The 16,783-nt window shown below is 28.2% G+C and overlaps 2 protein-coding genes across 2 annotated transcripts in view; one reads left to right on the top strand and one right to left on the bottom strand.

The window, feature by feature from the left end:
• The window catches only part of LOC105164416 (alcohol dehydrogenase-like 3), a 13,708-nt gene extending 1,105 nt beyond the window's left edge, over positions 1–12,603 (top strand). The window contains exons 4-10 of the mRNA XM_011083067.2: positions 1,201–1,529; positions 2,820–2,902; positions 4,788–4,863; positions 5,662–5,723; positions 8,289–8,384; positions 10,629–10,790; positions 12,128–12,603. Coding sequence (XP_011081369.1) covers positions 1,201–1,529; positions 2,820–2,902; positions 4,788–4,863; positions 5,662–5,723; positions 8,289–8,384; positions 10,629–10,790; positions 12,128–12,238 — 919 coding nt within the window. The 3' untranslated portion in view covers positions 12,239–12,603. The remainder of the gene's footprint in view (positions 1–1,200; positions 1,530–2,819; positions 2,903–4,787; positions 4,864–5,661; positions 5,724–8,288; positions 8,385–10,628; positions 10,791–12,127) is intronic.
• Positions 13,735–16,783, bottom strand: part of LOC105164467 (polyadenylate-binding protein-interacting protein 12) — a 3,513-nt gene continuing 464 nt past the window's right edge. Inside the window, 9 exon segments of the mRNA XM_020694364.1 lie at positions 13,735–14,017; positions 14,143–14,204; positions 15,061–15,129; positions 15,219–15,266; positions 15,365–15,424; positions 15,573–15,685; positions 15,786–15,858; positions 15,950–16,165; positions 16,287–16,697. Coding sequence (XP_020550023.1) covers positions 13,960–14,017; positions 14,143–14,204; positions 15,061–15,129; positions 15,219–15,266; positions 15,365–15,424; positions 15,573–15,685; positions 15,786–15,858; positions 15,950–16,165; positions 16,287–16,682 — 1,095 coding nt within the window. The 5' untranslated portion in view covers positions 16,683–16,697 and the 3' untranslated portion in view covers positions 13,735–13,959.

The raw sequence follows: 16,783 nt of genomic DNA, 5'->3' as shown, positions 1-16,783 counted from the left end.
CCCGCAGAATTTATTAATTTTAGGTGGGGAGATATAATTCAGAGTTCCGACGTAACTTACATATAAAGTTGAGGTTATATATACATATATAGATAAAGTGAGAGTGCGACTCTGATTTTATCTATCTGTATTATATATAAAGCGTGATGATCTCAAAAAATTATATATCATGGTGTGTTTTTTAATATATTTTTAAATCACCCGTATTTAAAAATGACTAGATTTTTTTTTTTCTTCTCTCCTTTATTTTTGTTCTTCTTTATTTAAGGTTCATATTTATTATATTTACCTATTTTTATTTCATGTTATGGTTGCACTTACCAAAAATTTCATACTTATATTAAATACTTAAAAAAATTATTGTATAACCAAAAAGACTTAATCATATTTATAATTTCATATTTAAAAAAAAATTAAGCTCGTGCGATGTAGAGGACGCGCGCTATTATATCGATTACATTAATTAAGTGAGAGGGATTTATAGTAATTAATTATCATCGGTTAATAACATTACGAGTACAATATGAATTTTTTTAGGCTATTTTATGTACCTCTACAGCTATGATATTTGTATGTATATGTATTACAGGTAATTTTTATAGTTGTAGAGGCGCATAAAATAGCCTTAAAAAATTCATATTGTACTGGTGCGTCTGTATAGACTAAAATATCCTCGAATACGCTTATTTTTCGGCGATTTTTTTTAAATTAAGTTAGTTTTCTGTCAATAATTCTCTATATTCATGCATTAATTCATTTTATGGTTTTTTTTCTTTCATCATTTAAATATAATAATAAAAATTAAAGGCGAAATTATATTTTTGTCCGGTAATTTTAGATTTTTAGCATTTTAGGTCATATAACTTACTCTATTTACACATTAATCAGTCATTTTTTTGACGAATTTAGTTCTGAATATCTCATGTTTGATTCTTTTTTAGTCTTGTGTTGACAATTTTAGTCCCCTTTCCACTATAATAGACCTCATTTTTTGGTCCTTTAAGTATGAGTAAGGACCAAAATTGTGAATACAGAACTAAATCGCCAGCAAAAGAACTAAATGTGATATGTTCAAAATTAAATTCATCAAAAAATAACTAATGTATAAATAAAATAAGTTATAGGATCAAAAATATTAATGGTATGGAGTGCATAACCTATGTTTTTTTTTTTTTTTTTTTTGAATTGTGAACTAAAAAGGTTGGTGGAAAGCGTTGGAGAAGGGGTGAGGGAGTTGGAAATAGGGGATCACGTGGTCCCCATTTTCAACGGGGAATGTGGTGAATGCGACTACTGCAGATCAGAGAAGACCAACCTGTGCGAGAAATACAGGGTGAATCCGTTCAGGGGCACAATGGTCCATGACGGAAAGTGCAGGTTTTCCACCAAGGACGGCAAACCCATCTACCACTTCCTCAACACTTCCACCTTCTCCGAGTACACTGTTCTAGACTCCGCCTGTCTTGTCAAGATTGACCAAAATGCCCCCCTACGTACAATGACCCTACTCAGCTGTGGCGTTTCTACGGGTAAGCGTGTTTTTCTTTTTATTTGGAATACGGGTAAGCGTGTTACTATCTTGGAACCGGATGCATTTTATGTTCCACGTCATGTATTCTTTAGGATTCTTATAATATTTTGTTTAATTACACATAAATTCTTATATATTAAAAAATTATATTTAATATTTCTTAAATTTGCTATCATCTAATATACATAAATGTTTTTATTAGTTAAAAATTATTGAATTTAGTGATATTAACAACAAAATTAAATGAAAATCGATATTTACTCTCAATGGATATATTACTGACTTATTATAAATTAAATAATTTTTTTCGGCCTAAACTAGCTTTATAAAGTTATGACATACATCCTCACATGCATTAATATGTAAAAATATATAAATAGTTTGATCCTAAAAAAAATTAAATTTGTAATAAGTCAATTTAGAGTAACTATGAATTTTCATTCATTTTTTATTTTATTTTTGCTAATGCCCCAAAATTTAGTGAATTTTGACTAACCAGAAGACTTGTTTGTTATATGGAAGCAAACATCAAATGTACTAAATGTAATTTTTCAAATTATAGGGAGTTTTCGTATAATTACACCAAATCTCAGGGAGGACAGTATAATTATTCATATTTTATTATATATATTATTTAAACATCAGAAAAAATATGATTTTGTCGTTATAGTTAATTGCTACGGCACATCAATTATGTTTAATCATGGTAAATAGTATTGATTTGCCATAATTTTCAAGCCGTAATGATTTGTAGCATAGGAAATAGTCCATTTTTTAATTTTTTCATAGTAAAAACAATATTTTTTGTATAGGTGATATATATATGATGTATTAGGTGATATATATATGATGTATTAGCTATGGTAAAAATATTTGTTATAACTGGCAAATATTTTAACTACCTTCGTAAAAACCACGGCCAACAGCCGTTGCGTAGCCATGGTCAATAAATTTTTGCTACGACTATGTGCTATTAACCATAACAATTAGCTGTGATTAAATACTATGTTTCTTATAGTATATATTCAACGGCTAATTATTTAATAAGGGGAAGAGCCTTCCCCTTAAAATAACTATTATACTCGACAAAATATGAATTGTTCAAACCGCCCTTTAAATATATTTATTTTTCTCTAAATAACCATATTTTTGAATTCATTTAATAATTTTTCATTCAACGTGTTTAAATTAATTTTAATCAGTTATGTATTTAAATTTTTTAATAAAAAATTAAAATTAAAATTAAATTTACACACACATGGTGGTGTAATAGAAAGTTGTTGGGCAGGTCTAGGGGCAGCGTGGAATACGGCGGATGTGCAGAGCGGGGAAAGTGTCGCTGTTTTCGGGCTTGGAGCTGTGGGACTTGCGGTGAGTTCCTTAGCTTCAACTACATTTTTGACTTCTCAACTTGCTACAATGAAAGTTTCTGGTCATGTCCTCTACCATCGAGAAGATCCGTATGGGTCGAGGTTAAAATAAATGCTTATCAATTTATTATTAAAAATAAATAAAAATTATTTTTATTTTGAAAATATTTAAATTAAATTAATTTAAATAAAAAAATTATAAGCAGTTTGTTATCAATTTCTTCATTTTATGGTAAAACTAGGAAAAAAATGCAAAAATTTCCCAAATGATATTGTAAATGAGTAAATTAATTTCTTACGGGGAAGGGCGCGTAGCAATTTATCCCCTATGTTTTTCAAAATGTAACAGTTTATTCTGCTATATTTTTTAAAATGAAACAATTTACATCAATGTCTATGGAGGTAAATTGTTTTATTTTAAAAAACAGGGAGGTAACTTATTATCTTTTTCTTATAAAGGGGTAATTTGCTCGTTTGCAATATCACAAGGAGATAAATTGCATTAAACCCGATAAAATTATAAATTTAAGTTTTTTTTTTAAATACTCAGATTTCAACTTTTTTTTTTCCACGGGTAACTTTTATTTTTCAGATACTTTCAACTTTTACTACTACTTAACTTATAATTTATTAACACAACGAAAGTACAAATTGTTGCAAACATTTCATAAGATGGGCATTTGGGATTTAAAATATTTAAAAAAATCATACATAATACTGAATATTTTTTAAACTTATAAGACGTTATATCGTATTGTAAATATTAAAAGATTCGGATAAAATATGAAGACATATAAAATATTAGTAGTGGTAATTTTATAATCAATTTGATCGAAATTGAAGAATTTTTTTAAAATCTTAAAAGTAAGTCGGGAACGTGTTACTTTCTTTTAAAAATAATTTACAAACTCCCAACATCTTATTTTTTGGATTTTACCAATATTTTTCAACATCTAATATGCTTTTCAAATATTTTATAAAAATATTTTGAAAATTTTATGAACTCACCCCCAACACCTTCTAGAAATGTAATCTTATTACTTTTAAGTAAAGTCCAAATTGAATTTATTGCCTTAGGTCATAGATTTAGCCCTTTAATTAGGTGATGAAGTCATTGATGGACTTCTTGTCCTCTCTTATTTTTGTTGAATAAATTTCTTTGATATTTATAATTAAAAAAAATAAATGCATATTTACATATATATTTATTTATGCTCTACATATATATCGTACAAATACGAGACGCAAAAATATACAGTGTTTGGTTTTAATTTTAGCCCATCTTCGAACATGGATATTGTTTGTCTTGATTTATTTTGGAAGTTTTGGTAGTGATTTGAGATATTTTGAAACATTGCCTCATTCGTTTTTTGTCAGAATAAGTCTACACTAATTATAGGCCCTACAACTAAAAATATTATATACATACTCATACATATATATATAAAAGAGACATGATTTGACAATGAATAATAGTTTTTGTCTCCCACTAAACAACATCAAACATATCATACTTAGTTTATATTATCTCCAAAAACAAATCCAAACATACACGCTATCTCTAGCACATACTTATTTATCTTTATTTTTCTCTCTCTATCTCCACAGAACACACCAAAATAAGTTAATAATGAAAACAAACATAATGATAATGTCCAGTATAACATACGTGAGTGTTGTACGAAATAAAAAGGAAAAAAATTATTAATATATGTTTACTTGTGTTTTTTTTTAAAAAAATATATCATGTAAAGTATCTAAATATGTTATTATTTAATTAATTTTTTTTAAATATTGATATATATATGTACCAAATGATACAATATATTATTTTTTTTAAAAAAAATAATTAATTATTGACGTTTGGGAATTTATGAATTGTGAAGGTGGTTGAAGGGGCGAGAACAAGGGGAGCTTCAAGAATTATTGGAGTTGATATTAATCCAGAAAAACGTATCAAAGGTATGTATTTAAATAATTTAGCAAAAATTACATTAACATCCTTAAAATTAGGTCTAAATATATAAATATTTCATGCCTATCGTCAAATTAAATTACGTCCTTAAAATTTTGTAAATAGTCCCTCGTTGTTTCAAAAATTACCAATATCCCCTGAATTTTAATGATCGTTTAACAATTAGTTCAGTCCGTTAGTTTCCATTAAGTTTACATTAATTTTCATAGTGAACTAGCCGAAATATCCTTGTGGATTAAGAATTATAATTTTATTATTTTTTAAAATTATTTAATTTTTTATGGACTAAGTGGTTAATTTTTTTATAATTTTTTAATTTTTTCCAATTACCCATCCAATTTTTTTTGTATATTTTTATTTTTATTTTAGAAACGAAAAAAATACAGTAAGGGCAAAGTTGCCAATTTTATACCTCCATCTAAGGATTATATAATTTTATCAAACATCGGGGGGTATTTATAATTTTTCAGATAACGAAAGGGTATCCATAATTATGCCAAACCTCAAAGGAGATCGTCGTAATTTATCCTAATTATAAATACACACCGTGTTCAGTAGTAAAAGTATATATAAATACCTTTGAGGTACGTTACGATGAGGAGATGTAACTATAATTTTTCAGAGGATAGAGAATATATGTGTATTTAAATCTTACCTTAAAATAATGCAATGTGATAGATCTACATCTCATATATTATTAATTACACACAATCACTTCATTCACCCAATTATTTTATGATTTATGATACTCTATTTTTTATTTAATATTATAATATTTGGGACAGGTGAAGCAATTGGGATCACAGACTTCATAAATCCCAAGGATTTGGACGTGCCAGTGCACCAGGTCACCAATTATTTTCCAATAATAATATTTTATATATATATATATATATATTTCTGTCATTTCATCTTATCTCATCTCATCTCATCTGTCTTCAATATTTATTTATTTAAATATTAAGTCAACTCTAATAATTTATATCTATCTGTTGCATTTAAATATAATGAGTCAGAACTTATAATAAAAGAATCAGAGTAGATAGACACAAAAGACATACACAATAGACAAAAAAAGATAATATTAGAAAAAATTGCAGTGATTATATTAGAATTATCACTAATTATATGGATCAAGTCATAATAAAGTTTATTTTATATTATGATAAACTTTTATAATTTTAATAGTGTGAGAGTTATCTTTTTTTTTAATTTTTTTACTAGTAACAAAAAAATTATGTATATATTGTCGCTGTAAACAATCGGTAACATATATATCGTGACAGTAAGTATAATTATTATATATTTATGTTGTCACTAAGAGTTCATTCGGTTTAATGAAAAGAAAGGGAAAGTGAAAAGGCGAGGAAAAAGTGAAAAAATAATACATAGTGTCGGTTTTATTTTTGGCCCATTTTCGAGATGGGCTAAATATGGTAAATGTTTGTTTTGATTTGTTTTTTGAAGTTTTGATGGTGTTTTGAAATAGTGCTTCATTTGTTTTTAGTCCAAATAAGTCTATATTAATTATGGGCCCTACAACTAAAAAATTATATACATACTCATACATATATAAATATATATAAAAGAGACATGATGTGACAATGAAACGTAGCTTTTGTCTCTCACTAAATAACATCAAACATACCATACTTATTTTATATTAATCTCCAAAACTAAATCCAAACATACACACTATCTCTAACACATACTTATTTTTCTTTATTTTTCTCTCTCTATCTCCATAGAAAATACCAAAATAAGTAAAAAATGAAATCAGACATAGTAGTGTTTTTTTTTAAGTTGTTTGATATGATTGAAAACAGAGTAAACTTCAAATTCTTCCCATTGTTTGGTACGAGAAAAACAGATTGAAAAGGATAGACTAATTTTTAAGATTTTACTTATTAATATACGTGTGTTATTAGCGGAAGAAATAAGGGTAAAATAGACTTTGGCACCTTGAACTATTCTTGATCTAACATTTACCCCTAAAATTAATTTTGGAACAATATTGCCCTTACATTATATATATATATATAGTTCAAAGAATTTATTTTTTTGATTATTTTGCATTTTAAGTTTAATTAAAAAAATTTAATTGAAACATATGTATTTTAATTATAGTGAAGTAAAAAATATAATTAGTGAGTTAAATAACATAAAATTTACTATATTTTAAGGAAAGTACCATAAATACACAAAAAAATTTCATGAAAAGTTTTAATTAATTTGATAATAAAGTTATTAACTATTTATTTTTTAGATAAAAATGAGATTACATATCAATGTTTTTGAATATTTTTTTTAAAGAATATGATAAAATATATTTATTCATTTTTTTATAAAAATATTTAATTTTGATTAAGCATATATATTTTTCAATTATTTTTTGAAAAACATATACGAATTGTTGGTTATATTATATTTGTTATGTATCTACTATATATATTAATTTATACTCTATTTTAGTTTAAATTCTTCACTCATTAAAAAAAATAATTGATATTGATTTAATGTGCAAAATACTAAAATATAATTAGAATAATATAATTGTTCAAACCATGAGGGGTCTTTTTATCCAACCAAGGGTATAAGTGGTAAATTTATTAATTTAAGGGGTAAATATTACATGAAGAATAGTTCAAACGGAAAAATATATTTAAATATAAAAAAGGGGCAAAGTGAAGATTATGCACTTAAAGTAATTCCAAAAAAGACCAAAAAATTAGGCCCACTTGCACAATAAGCAAATGTCACACACTCTCCATTAATTTCTGACGAATAGGGAGTTTTTTACCTATTTTTTTTTTTCATACAAGGGGTTTTTAGTTAAATTTTAAAAACACAGGGAGTGCTATGCAATTTACCCTGAAAATAAAATATGTGCTTTATTATTTTTCTAGTCGTATACTTTTACTTTTCCCCTCAATTTCGGATTGAAACAAAATTGGACAGCGAAAGACTTTTATATACATCTAATTTTATTTTATTTCCCCTCGATCTATTCACTCTAACTAAATACCAATTTTTTTTTGAATATTTCTTTTTACTGTCATTTTTGTTATACGCTCATTTTTCATTCCAACCAAACAAGCCGAGCTATCACTATTACTGTATCATTAATTTTCTATGATGACAGCCTTATGCGTTGAGATTTCTTTTTTTTTTTTTACTAATCATTATATTTGATAAAATTAAAATTATTATCACTTTATATATATATATATTCGCAATAATTTTAAAATTACTATGCAATATTTTGTCAATAATATTTTCTTTAATTATAGGGATACTAAAATTATTAAACTTTTTATGTTCTTTTCCTCAAAATTAAAATTTGAAAACCATCATTTTTTATATTTTGATTTCGTTATATAAATTTCTAATTAATTATTAATTATGAATGCAGAAAATAAAAGATATGACGGGAGGAGGTGTAGACTATAGCTTTGAGTGTGCAGGAAATTTGGAGGTTCTCCGCGAGGCCTTCTCCTCCACCCACGACGTAAGTTTATTTATTTATGGAGTGAATAGCAATTTATCCTTCTGTAATATTAAAAATAAGCATATTGTCTTTTCATGAAAAAAATATAGTAATTAACTCTTCCGTACTTTTTAAAATAAAACAATTTACCTCCTTATATAGGAAGGTAAATTGCTTCATTTTAAAAAATATAGGAAGATAAATTATTGTATTTTAAAAAATATAGGGAGGTAAATCGCTATTTGTTTTTTCATAAGGAGGTAATTTGCTCATTTACAATATCTCAGGGGGTTACTTGCAGTTTTTCCTTTATTTATGCGTGAACTATATCGATATTTTTTTAAATTATGTCCAATTATTATAAATATTATTTATTTTTTTTATAAAATTAGTCGTCATAACATATTGTTTCTGTATGTATACAATAAATTATTTTTATATTTGAAAATATATTATAAATAAAAAATATTAATTATCAATTAATTAATATCTGTTTAAATTAATAAAATTACGTGGTCCCAATATTATTAATTTATAGAGATTTTTGTGTATTAATATAATCCTTGCTAAAAAAAAAACAATCCACACTAGGATTATCCTTCACCCGTTATGCTAATTAAATAATTTTTTTAATTAACCTTAAAAATGAGGTTAGTTTTAAAATTTAATTACCATATGCATTTATACAATCAATTTATAAAATTATTAATCTAAATGTCGTAATGATAATTAATTATGCAACCGTCGAGCCAAATGAACTTTTATCTATCTTCTTGTTGCTGCTTTAAATGTAGTATCAAAAGTTAGCAGTATCATATCATTTAGGGTAGATTATAACTACATTTTTTAATTTTTGGCATAATTATGAATACCCATCTTTGTTTGAAAAATTATAAATACCCTTCAAATGAAAAATAATTATATAATTCCTAAACGGTGAAATGGATATTACTATTTTACCTTCATTATTTTTTAAGAAAAATAAAAAAGTCTGAAAAAATATAAAAAAATTTGAGGGTTGGTATAATAAAGTAAATGTACTCTGCACCCCTGAATTATGCATTTTGTCTCATTTACACCCCTAAAGTACGAAAGGAAATAAAAATACTCCTGATAAAATAATTTGGCATTGATAGGATAAAAATGGCCTTCTCACTTACCCCTATACTTTTTTTATTCTACTTCCTAAAATATGTTTTATTAAAATATATCCCTCAAAGTATTTTTAGTGATTTAAAATTTTACTCATATTTTATTTTAAAATAATATTTATAATATATAATTTTTTTTATAAATTATGGAACACAAAAAATATTTATAAGCTCAATAGATACAAATATATTTTACAAAGTAAATAAATTATTTTAGGAAGTACATATAAATATATGTGAATACAAAATGTATTTAATATTATAGAAAAAGTATGTTATATAACTTATAAATTTTTATTCAATTATATGTCCATATAATAAAAATATGTCATATTATCACTTAAAAAATATAGAATATTATGCATAATTTTATTATAAATTTACATATTTTACAATATATATTCGATGTAATATTTTAAATATGTATTGATAATTTATTTTTTAAAAGAATTCAGTATATATAACAACACATGCAAAAATTATGTAAATTTTTTACTAGTTGTGTAAAAAATAGAAGAATTATAAATTTATGGAGTTTATACAAATTCTGTACTTAGTATAAAAATTATAAATTTTGGGTAGTGTTTATGTTAAATAAAAAAAATTATAATTATTCCAATTATATTTAGAAGTAGCAGAGATATTTTAAGGGTGTAAAATAAGGGTATTTTTATCATAAAAAGATTAATGTACATCATGATGGGCCGTTTTGTTACGTTTTATAGTTCAGGGGGTGTAAATGTATTTTATAAATAGTTCAGGGGTGCAAAGTATATTTATTATTTAACCCTATAATAAATAATTCATATTGAATATTAGTTTATAAAAATATTTTTAAAAATTATAATATATATGTAATTATAATTTATAATATAAAATGATATTTTGGTCAGTTCACCATAAAAATTGGATGGAAACCTAACGGAACGGGCTCGTTCTTAGACAGACGTTAAAATCAGGGAAGTATTGTAATTATACCAGACCTTAGGGGATGTGGTTGAAATTTATCCTATTATTTAATAAATATATTTATATGTATATATATTATGGTGGTTTGGAGAGAAAAAGAAAAGGTAATTATTTATCTATTTAATGTATGATTTTGATGATGCAGGGTTGGGGCCTAACGGTAATTTTAGGTATACATCCAACACCACGATTGCTTCCTCTCCATCCGATGGAGCTTTTTGATGGAAGGAGAATCGTGGGATCAGTGTTCGGTGATTTCAAGGGCAAATCTCAATTGCCTCAATTTGCCCATCAGTGCGTCAAAGGGGTACGTATTCACACATATTACTCTCAACACACTACTTAATAATTAAAAAGAAAAAAGAAAAAATAAAAAGCAAAATAAATAAAATAAATACATATATTCTTTTATATTATCATTAATTATATGTATTAAGCGATAATAATTTTAATTTATTCACAATTAATAAGTTTCATAATTTTTTTTTCGATAAATGTAAATTTCATTAAGTAAAAGGGGCACATAAGTACAATACAACAAGTATCAACTAGGTGGATTTCTCGACAGGCAAGGAATCCACCATAAACTATAAAGTGCACATGTACTAACAGCATAAGAAAGTTTAACACTAAGAATCCTCTGTCGCAGATTTTCAATAATAAGTGTATCCAAAGTTTTCACTAGCAAAAAAATTAGCAGATAAAATATTGCGCATAAAAATATTACTATAAACAACTAGTGATATATGTATTGTTACGATCTAGTGAAAATAATTATTTTTTGTCACTATAACTGCGTTATTAATTGTTTATAACGACAACTTTTATGCACAATTATTTTTAATAAAATAATTTTATTATTACAAAATATAAATTATTATCACTTAATATATATATATATATATATATCTTTAGAGATCTCTATTATTCTTTTGTTACACTGACACTTAAATTGTGTTTGGATCAATGAACTATAGAAAAAAAGAATTTAGAGATAAAAAATTTAAAATGATAGAACCCAAAATTAAATAGCTTTCTATGTATAGTAATAATTTGAAAACATAACTTGAAATGGCCAATAAAGAATTTATGATTCATAATAAATAAATGGGTAAATTACATCGAAATTCCCTTAAGTTATATCTGATTACATAAATACTTCTCGTTTTTTGTAAAATTACAAGTACACCCCTTGAAATTGTAACTATAATTTACATTATATTGGCACCACCACAGGGTATGTACTTGTAATTTTACAAGGACAGGATGTTGGTGTAGTTGAACCTGGTCTTAAGAATATCGATTTAATTTACCTTAAATGAAATATATGAGGGAAAAAATGTAATGACGTTGACCTCACTCCATATATATATATGTAAACTGTATATATCCCTTCATAAGTATAAAATTATACTTGAGAATGATGGCTTCGTCATTAGAATTTTCGAAGGAGGTGTAAACGTAATTTCAAATTTTTTCCAGGAGAAGTATAATTTGGTATTTTTAAAGAAGATTTAAGTGTAATTAACGATATATATATATATATATATATATATATATTGATGAGATTTGTTATTAAGAATTTGAATTAAGAGGTTGCAAAACCTCTGATCCAAACACAAACTTGAATGAAATGATATGCAGGAGGTGAAGTTGGAAGAGTTCATAACTCATGAGATGCCATTTTGGAAGATCAATGAAGCTCTGCAGCTACTGATTGATGGGAAATCATTGAGATGCCTTCTTCACCTTTGATCATCCATATGTTTTATTTGGGAAAAAATGCAAGCAACTCCTTGTGATGTCGTAAATGAGCAGATTACTCTCTTATGAAAAAATAAATAGCGATTTACCTCCCTATATTTTTAAAATACAACAATTTATCTTCCTATAATTTTTAAAATGAAGTAATTTACCTCTCTGTATAAGGAGGTAAATTGCTTCATTTTAAAAAATATAGAGGGTAAATTACTATAATTTTTTAATAGAGGAGTAATGTGCTCATTTTCAATATCACGGGATAAATTGATATTCACCCGTTTCATTTGGTTTTCAGGTCATGCTATGTATGTGCTTGTAAACACACTTTAATTTTTCATTTTGCTCTGTTTCTCTCTCTCTCTCTCTGTGTGATGTGATACAAATAGAATAATTTAAATAAGTTGGGAAATGGAAGATTACTGTTTTTTTTTTTTTTTGTAGTGCCCATAATCCTTTTTCCTTTTTCAACAACATAAAATTGACTTCTTTTTAGACAAATATTGCTTATATGTTTTTCTCCAAGTCTGAATATTTGTAAAAAAAACAAATCTTATAAAATAGGATAAATTATGATTACTTTTCTTGAAATTTGATATAATTACGGATACTTCTATTTGAAAGATTATCAATATCTTTTGATTTTGATGATTGTCTAACAATTAACCCAATTCGTTAGGTTTCTATCTATTTTTTGTAGTGAACTGATGAGAATGCCCTTATGAACTAAAAACTCTAATTTTATTTATTTTTTTGATTTCTTTAATGGACTAGGTGGATAGTTTTTTTTTTATATATAATTTTTCAAAATTTCCATCAACCGCAATTTTTAATTTTTTTAAACAAAAAACAAATACATTACGGCAAAGTTGACATTTCATAGCTCCATTTAAAAATTACATAATTTTATCAAACAACAATGAATTTTCACACAACGGAGGAATATTTATAATATTTCAAAACTCAGATAAGGTCGTTGGTAATTTACCATATAAAATATTTTTAAAATTTACAAGAAATTATAAAATTCTGTAATTTATTTATAAAATCAGCATAAGATCTGGAATTAAAATGTTAGGCACTTACAATTTCTTTGAAAAATGAGTGAAATACTAGTCATAGGTATGGCAACACATATCAAAATTTTTCATAAAATGTGGGTACAAGAACAAAAATGATATATTATAAACTTATAATCTCTTCAAGAAAAGGGGTGAAATACCGGTTGTAGAAATGGCAACACATATCAAATTTAGCTATTGGGTTTGGGTGAGCTTATGGACTTTTCGAGATATGTTATAAGATGTTTGATAGCTCATAAGATGTTGAAAAGTATCTGGTGAGAGATAAGTTGGACGGCAACGTGAAGAGGAGAACCTCAAACCACACAGATTCAAGTATTCGTCAAATACTCCCAACTTTTACCTCTTAGAACTGATTGCGATGTGCAGCATTAAGTATGATACAGCCTAAACATGAGCTCAAAGAACTGATTGGAGAAAGCTAAGCTTGGGTGTATTGCTCATAAGTTTAACGGTTGAGGTTCATATTCCTAATCAGCACTTTGTTTAGAATGCTGTAATTCAAAAGATACGTTGCTAAGAGCCCTGAAGTTTCATCCACATAGACGCTGAAGATTGCTAGAAACAGAGAAAATGTAAATCCACAAGGATTCAAATACCAAAAACATCTTTACATGTGGACCGGCAAAAGCTGCTTCAGTGAGATGGAGGATGAGGAGTTTTTGGGCGAACGGGCGTCTTTGAAGGGCTTACCCTGATAACAAAGCGGCAAACACCAAGAAAGACTAATTAAGACGAGAGAAGATTGGGGGCATCAACGCTTGTCAGTCGTTATGGAAGTAACAAAAGATGAAAGCAGATGCCAGGTAGTAAGCTAACCTTATGGGCAGCATGCCCAAAACAACACCGCTACAGTTGAGGGCAGCAATTGCACTTTCCGCCTGCGTGATGCATATCGGATACAGAGTTCGTTAAGTGGCTATGACTAGTATACAGAAACAGCCTAAATTCTTTGTTGATATAAATTACTGCAAAGTTTCAGGATGTAAATGCTCTATGTAAGAGATATTGCGAATACAGGCATTGCAAACAAACATACATATCATACCGGACTATGCTAACTCAAATTCCTTGACTAGCCATCACATGATACCTATTTACTTAGTAGTTGGGACTAATCGGTTTAGTCTTTTCTTCACTTCAATGATCTCAATGTAAATATATCCACTTATTTGTTGGTCCATTGTGTAACAATCAACACCAAAAGAGTGAAACCCCATCCATAATGGCATCAGAAATCTTAAGTATTGTTTCCATCAGCTCCGAAAATATGTCTCAACTCTTCCAAGTTGCCCATTTCAGATTCCATTTAGTATGACATTTGTAGATTCTTTTCTCTTCGTCCAGCCATATATTTCTTGAAATCTAAACCCGAAAGCAATATGGTTTTGTTAAAATCTCAGTTTAATTTGAATAGAAGTACTCTGAAGAATGAATGCAGCAAACATTTCCCACTCAAGTAAGCTAGAGTAGCTACCACTCTATGTAATTGATAAGAAACCAATACATTTCACCATTTAAACAGAAGCACAATGATAATTTGCCGACTGTAGAACCCTTTTTAAGATTCCACCACCTCAAGTACTTCTTAATCAAAAGCTACAACCCACAGAATGCCTGACAGAAGACTATGGATGCTAGCACAACAAACATAATGGAACCAGAGGAAAATGAGACTGTGAGTGCTACTATCCACATGGAAATTACAAACAACGTGACAGAGAGAAGAGCTATTACCACAGCAAATTCCACAAAAGCAATACGTGAAGAATGGTGAGAATCTCCGAGCAGCCTCAAACGATAAACCTTTATCAACACAATTTGTGAAACCAGTAAAGCTTGCATCAGTCCAGAGATAAAAGATTAACAAAACTGTTAGACGTATAATCATGTACCTTCCCACAAATAGTTTCAAAGAAGAGTTTCACGTCTGCTTGAGAAACCTGAGCAAAACAAGATAAGTAAATACCATATTCTGGAGTTTCATGTTTTCTTCTTTCTCTTGTGTGGATTGAACCAAATAGCATTGCTGATATGATACCTTCTTGTCAATGTTCGTAACATACACTGTTCTTGAGCACATCTCACGCTCATCCACAGTCTGATGTTAAAAGGTATATCATGAACCAAAAATGTGAAGAAGTTAATTTCAAACAAGTGCAAATGCATATCGTGAACCAAAATGTGAAGAAGTTAATTTCAAACAAGTGCAAATGCAAAGCATCACAAAGTTCAGAAAGTAATCCCACCCTAGGCAAGAATGTAGGATTAACAGGCGCAATGGCTGTCCTGGATGGCAGCACCTTCACGGGGTAATATCCCAGCATGGTTCCTGACAGATTCAAAGCAGCATGGGCAGCCTCTGCAAGACCATAAATTGTATGAGACTCAATATTTAAGGAGTAGAAATTTCCGATTAGAACAAATGTGAAGCCAACAAAAACAAGGAATTCATAGATAACCCTCATCAGTGAACTCCACAAAAGCGAAACGAAGGACGGAATTCGGGTCTCCGCATATGCGGCAGTCCACAACCTTCACATGAAACAATACAGAAAACCTTTAAGGGAAAAAGAAGATAGCAGCAAAGAATATTGTTTACATTTATAGAAGACTAGAGCATCACCTGCCCACAACCAAGAAATAGTGCCGCTAAATGCTCTTCAGTAATCTATCCCCAAATACAACCAAAATGAACACATTACCATAAGCATTTGCTGATATTAAACTTATTCACCTAATCCATTCTTTGAAAAACAGTCCTTCGAATAACCTCTTCACGTTGAGCCATGCTAGTTCGACTATTCGTCCTTCTCTTGGCCTGATGATGAGCATTCTTCTTCTACATTTCCGAGAGAGGGAAAAAAAAAAAAAGAAAGAGAAAACCCATCAACAAAAACAGAGAATCAAGAAACAGGAGGAACAAAAATTTTGGCTCAAAAGAATTGGTAAGAAAACAATACCCCTCTTCGGCCCATGTTCCCATCGTTGTTAGAAAATCCATTCAAATGCATAACATCAGCAGCAGCAGTGCTTTTAGAAAAATATCCACCATCTAAGTTTATCTTCATGGCCATGCTACTATTAGCAAATGATGGTGGAACAAACTCCCGAGCCATGGGGTTGAGCTTAGAGAACAGTTCTTCCAACTCCCTCATCTCCCTCTTAAACACCTCATCCCCCCCATTCCCACTCGTTGGCCTCTGCTGATTGTGATCGTGATCGTGATCGTGATCGCTCTGCTTCGTGCTAATGCGCGCCTGAGAGTGGAAAGGGGCCTGAAACTGGTCTACCTTCACCGACGTCGAACTATCATCCTTTGCTTCTCGTGAAGACCCATTCTCCATAAACACCACCATCTTCGATCAGAAAAACTGAAACAAAAAGTACCAAAGAAAAAATCATTCTCTGGGTTTCATTCAGAAACACAAGAAATCATGCAAAACCGAAGAAGGGAAAG

This window comes from Sesamum indicum, linkage group LG6, assembly GCF_000512975.1.
Source record: "Sesamum indicum cultivar Zhongzhi No. 13 linkage group LG6, S_indicum_v1.0, whole genome shotgun sequence".
Taxonomy (NCBI): Eukaryota; Viridiplantae; Streptophyta; class Magnoliopsida; order Lamiales; family Pedaliaceae; genus Sesamum; species Sesamum indicum.
Note: the sequence above shows the minus strand (reverse complement) of the source record. Positions and strands in the feature narration are given on the sequence as shown.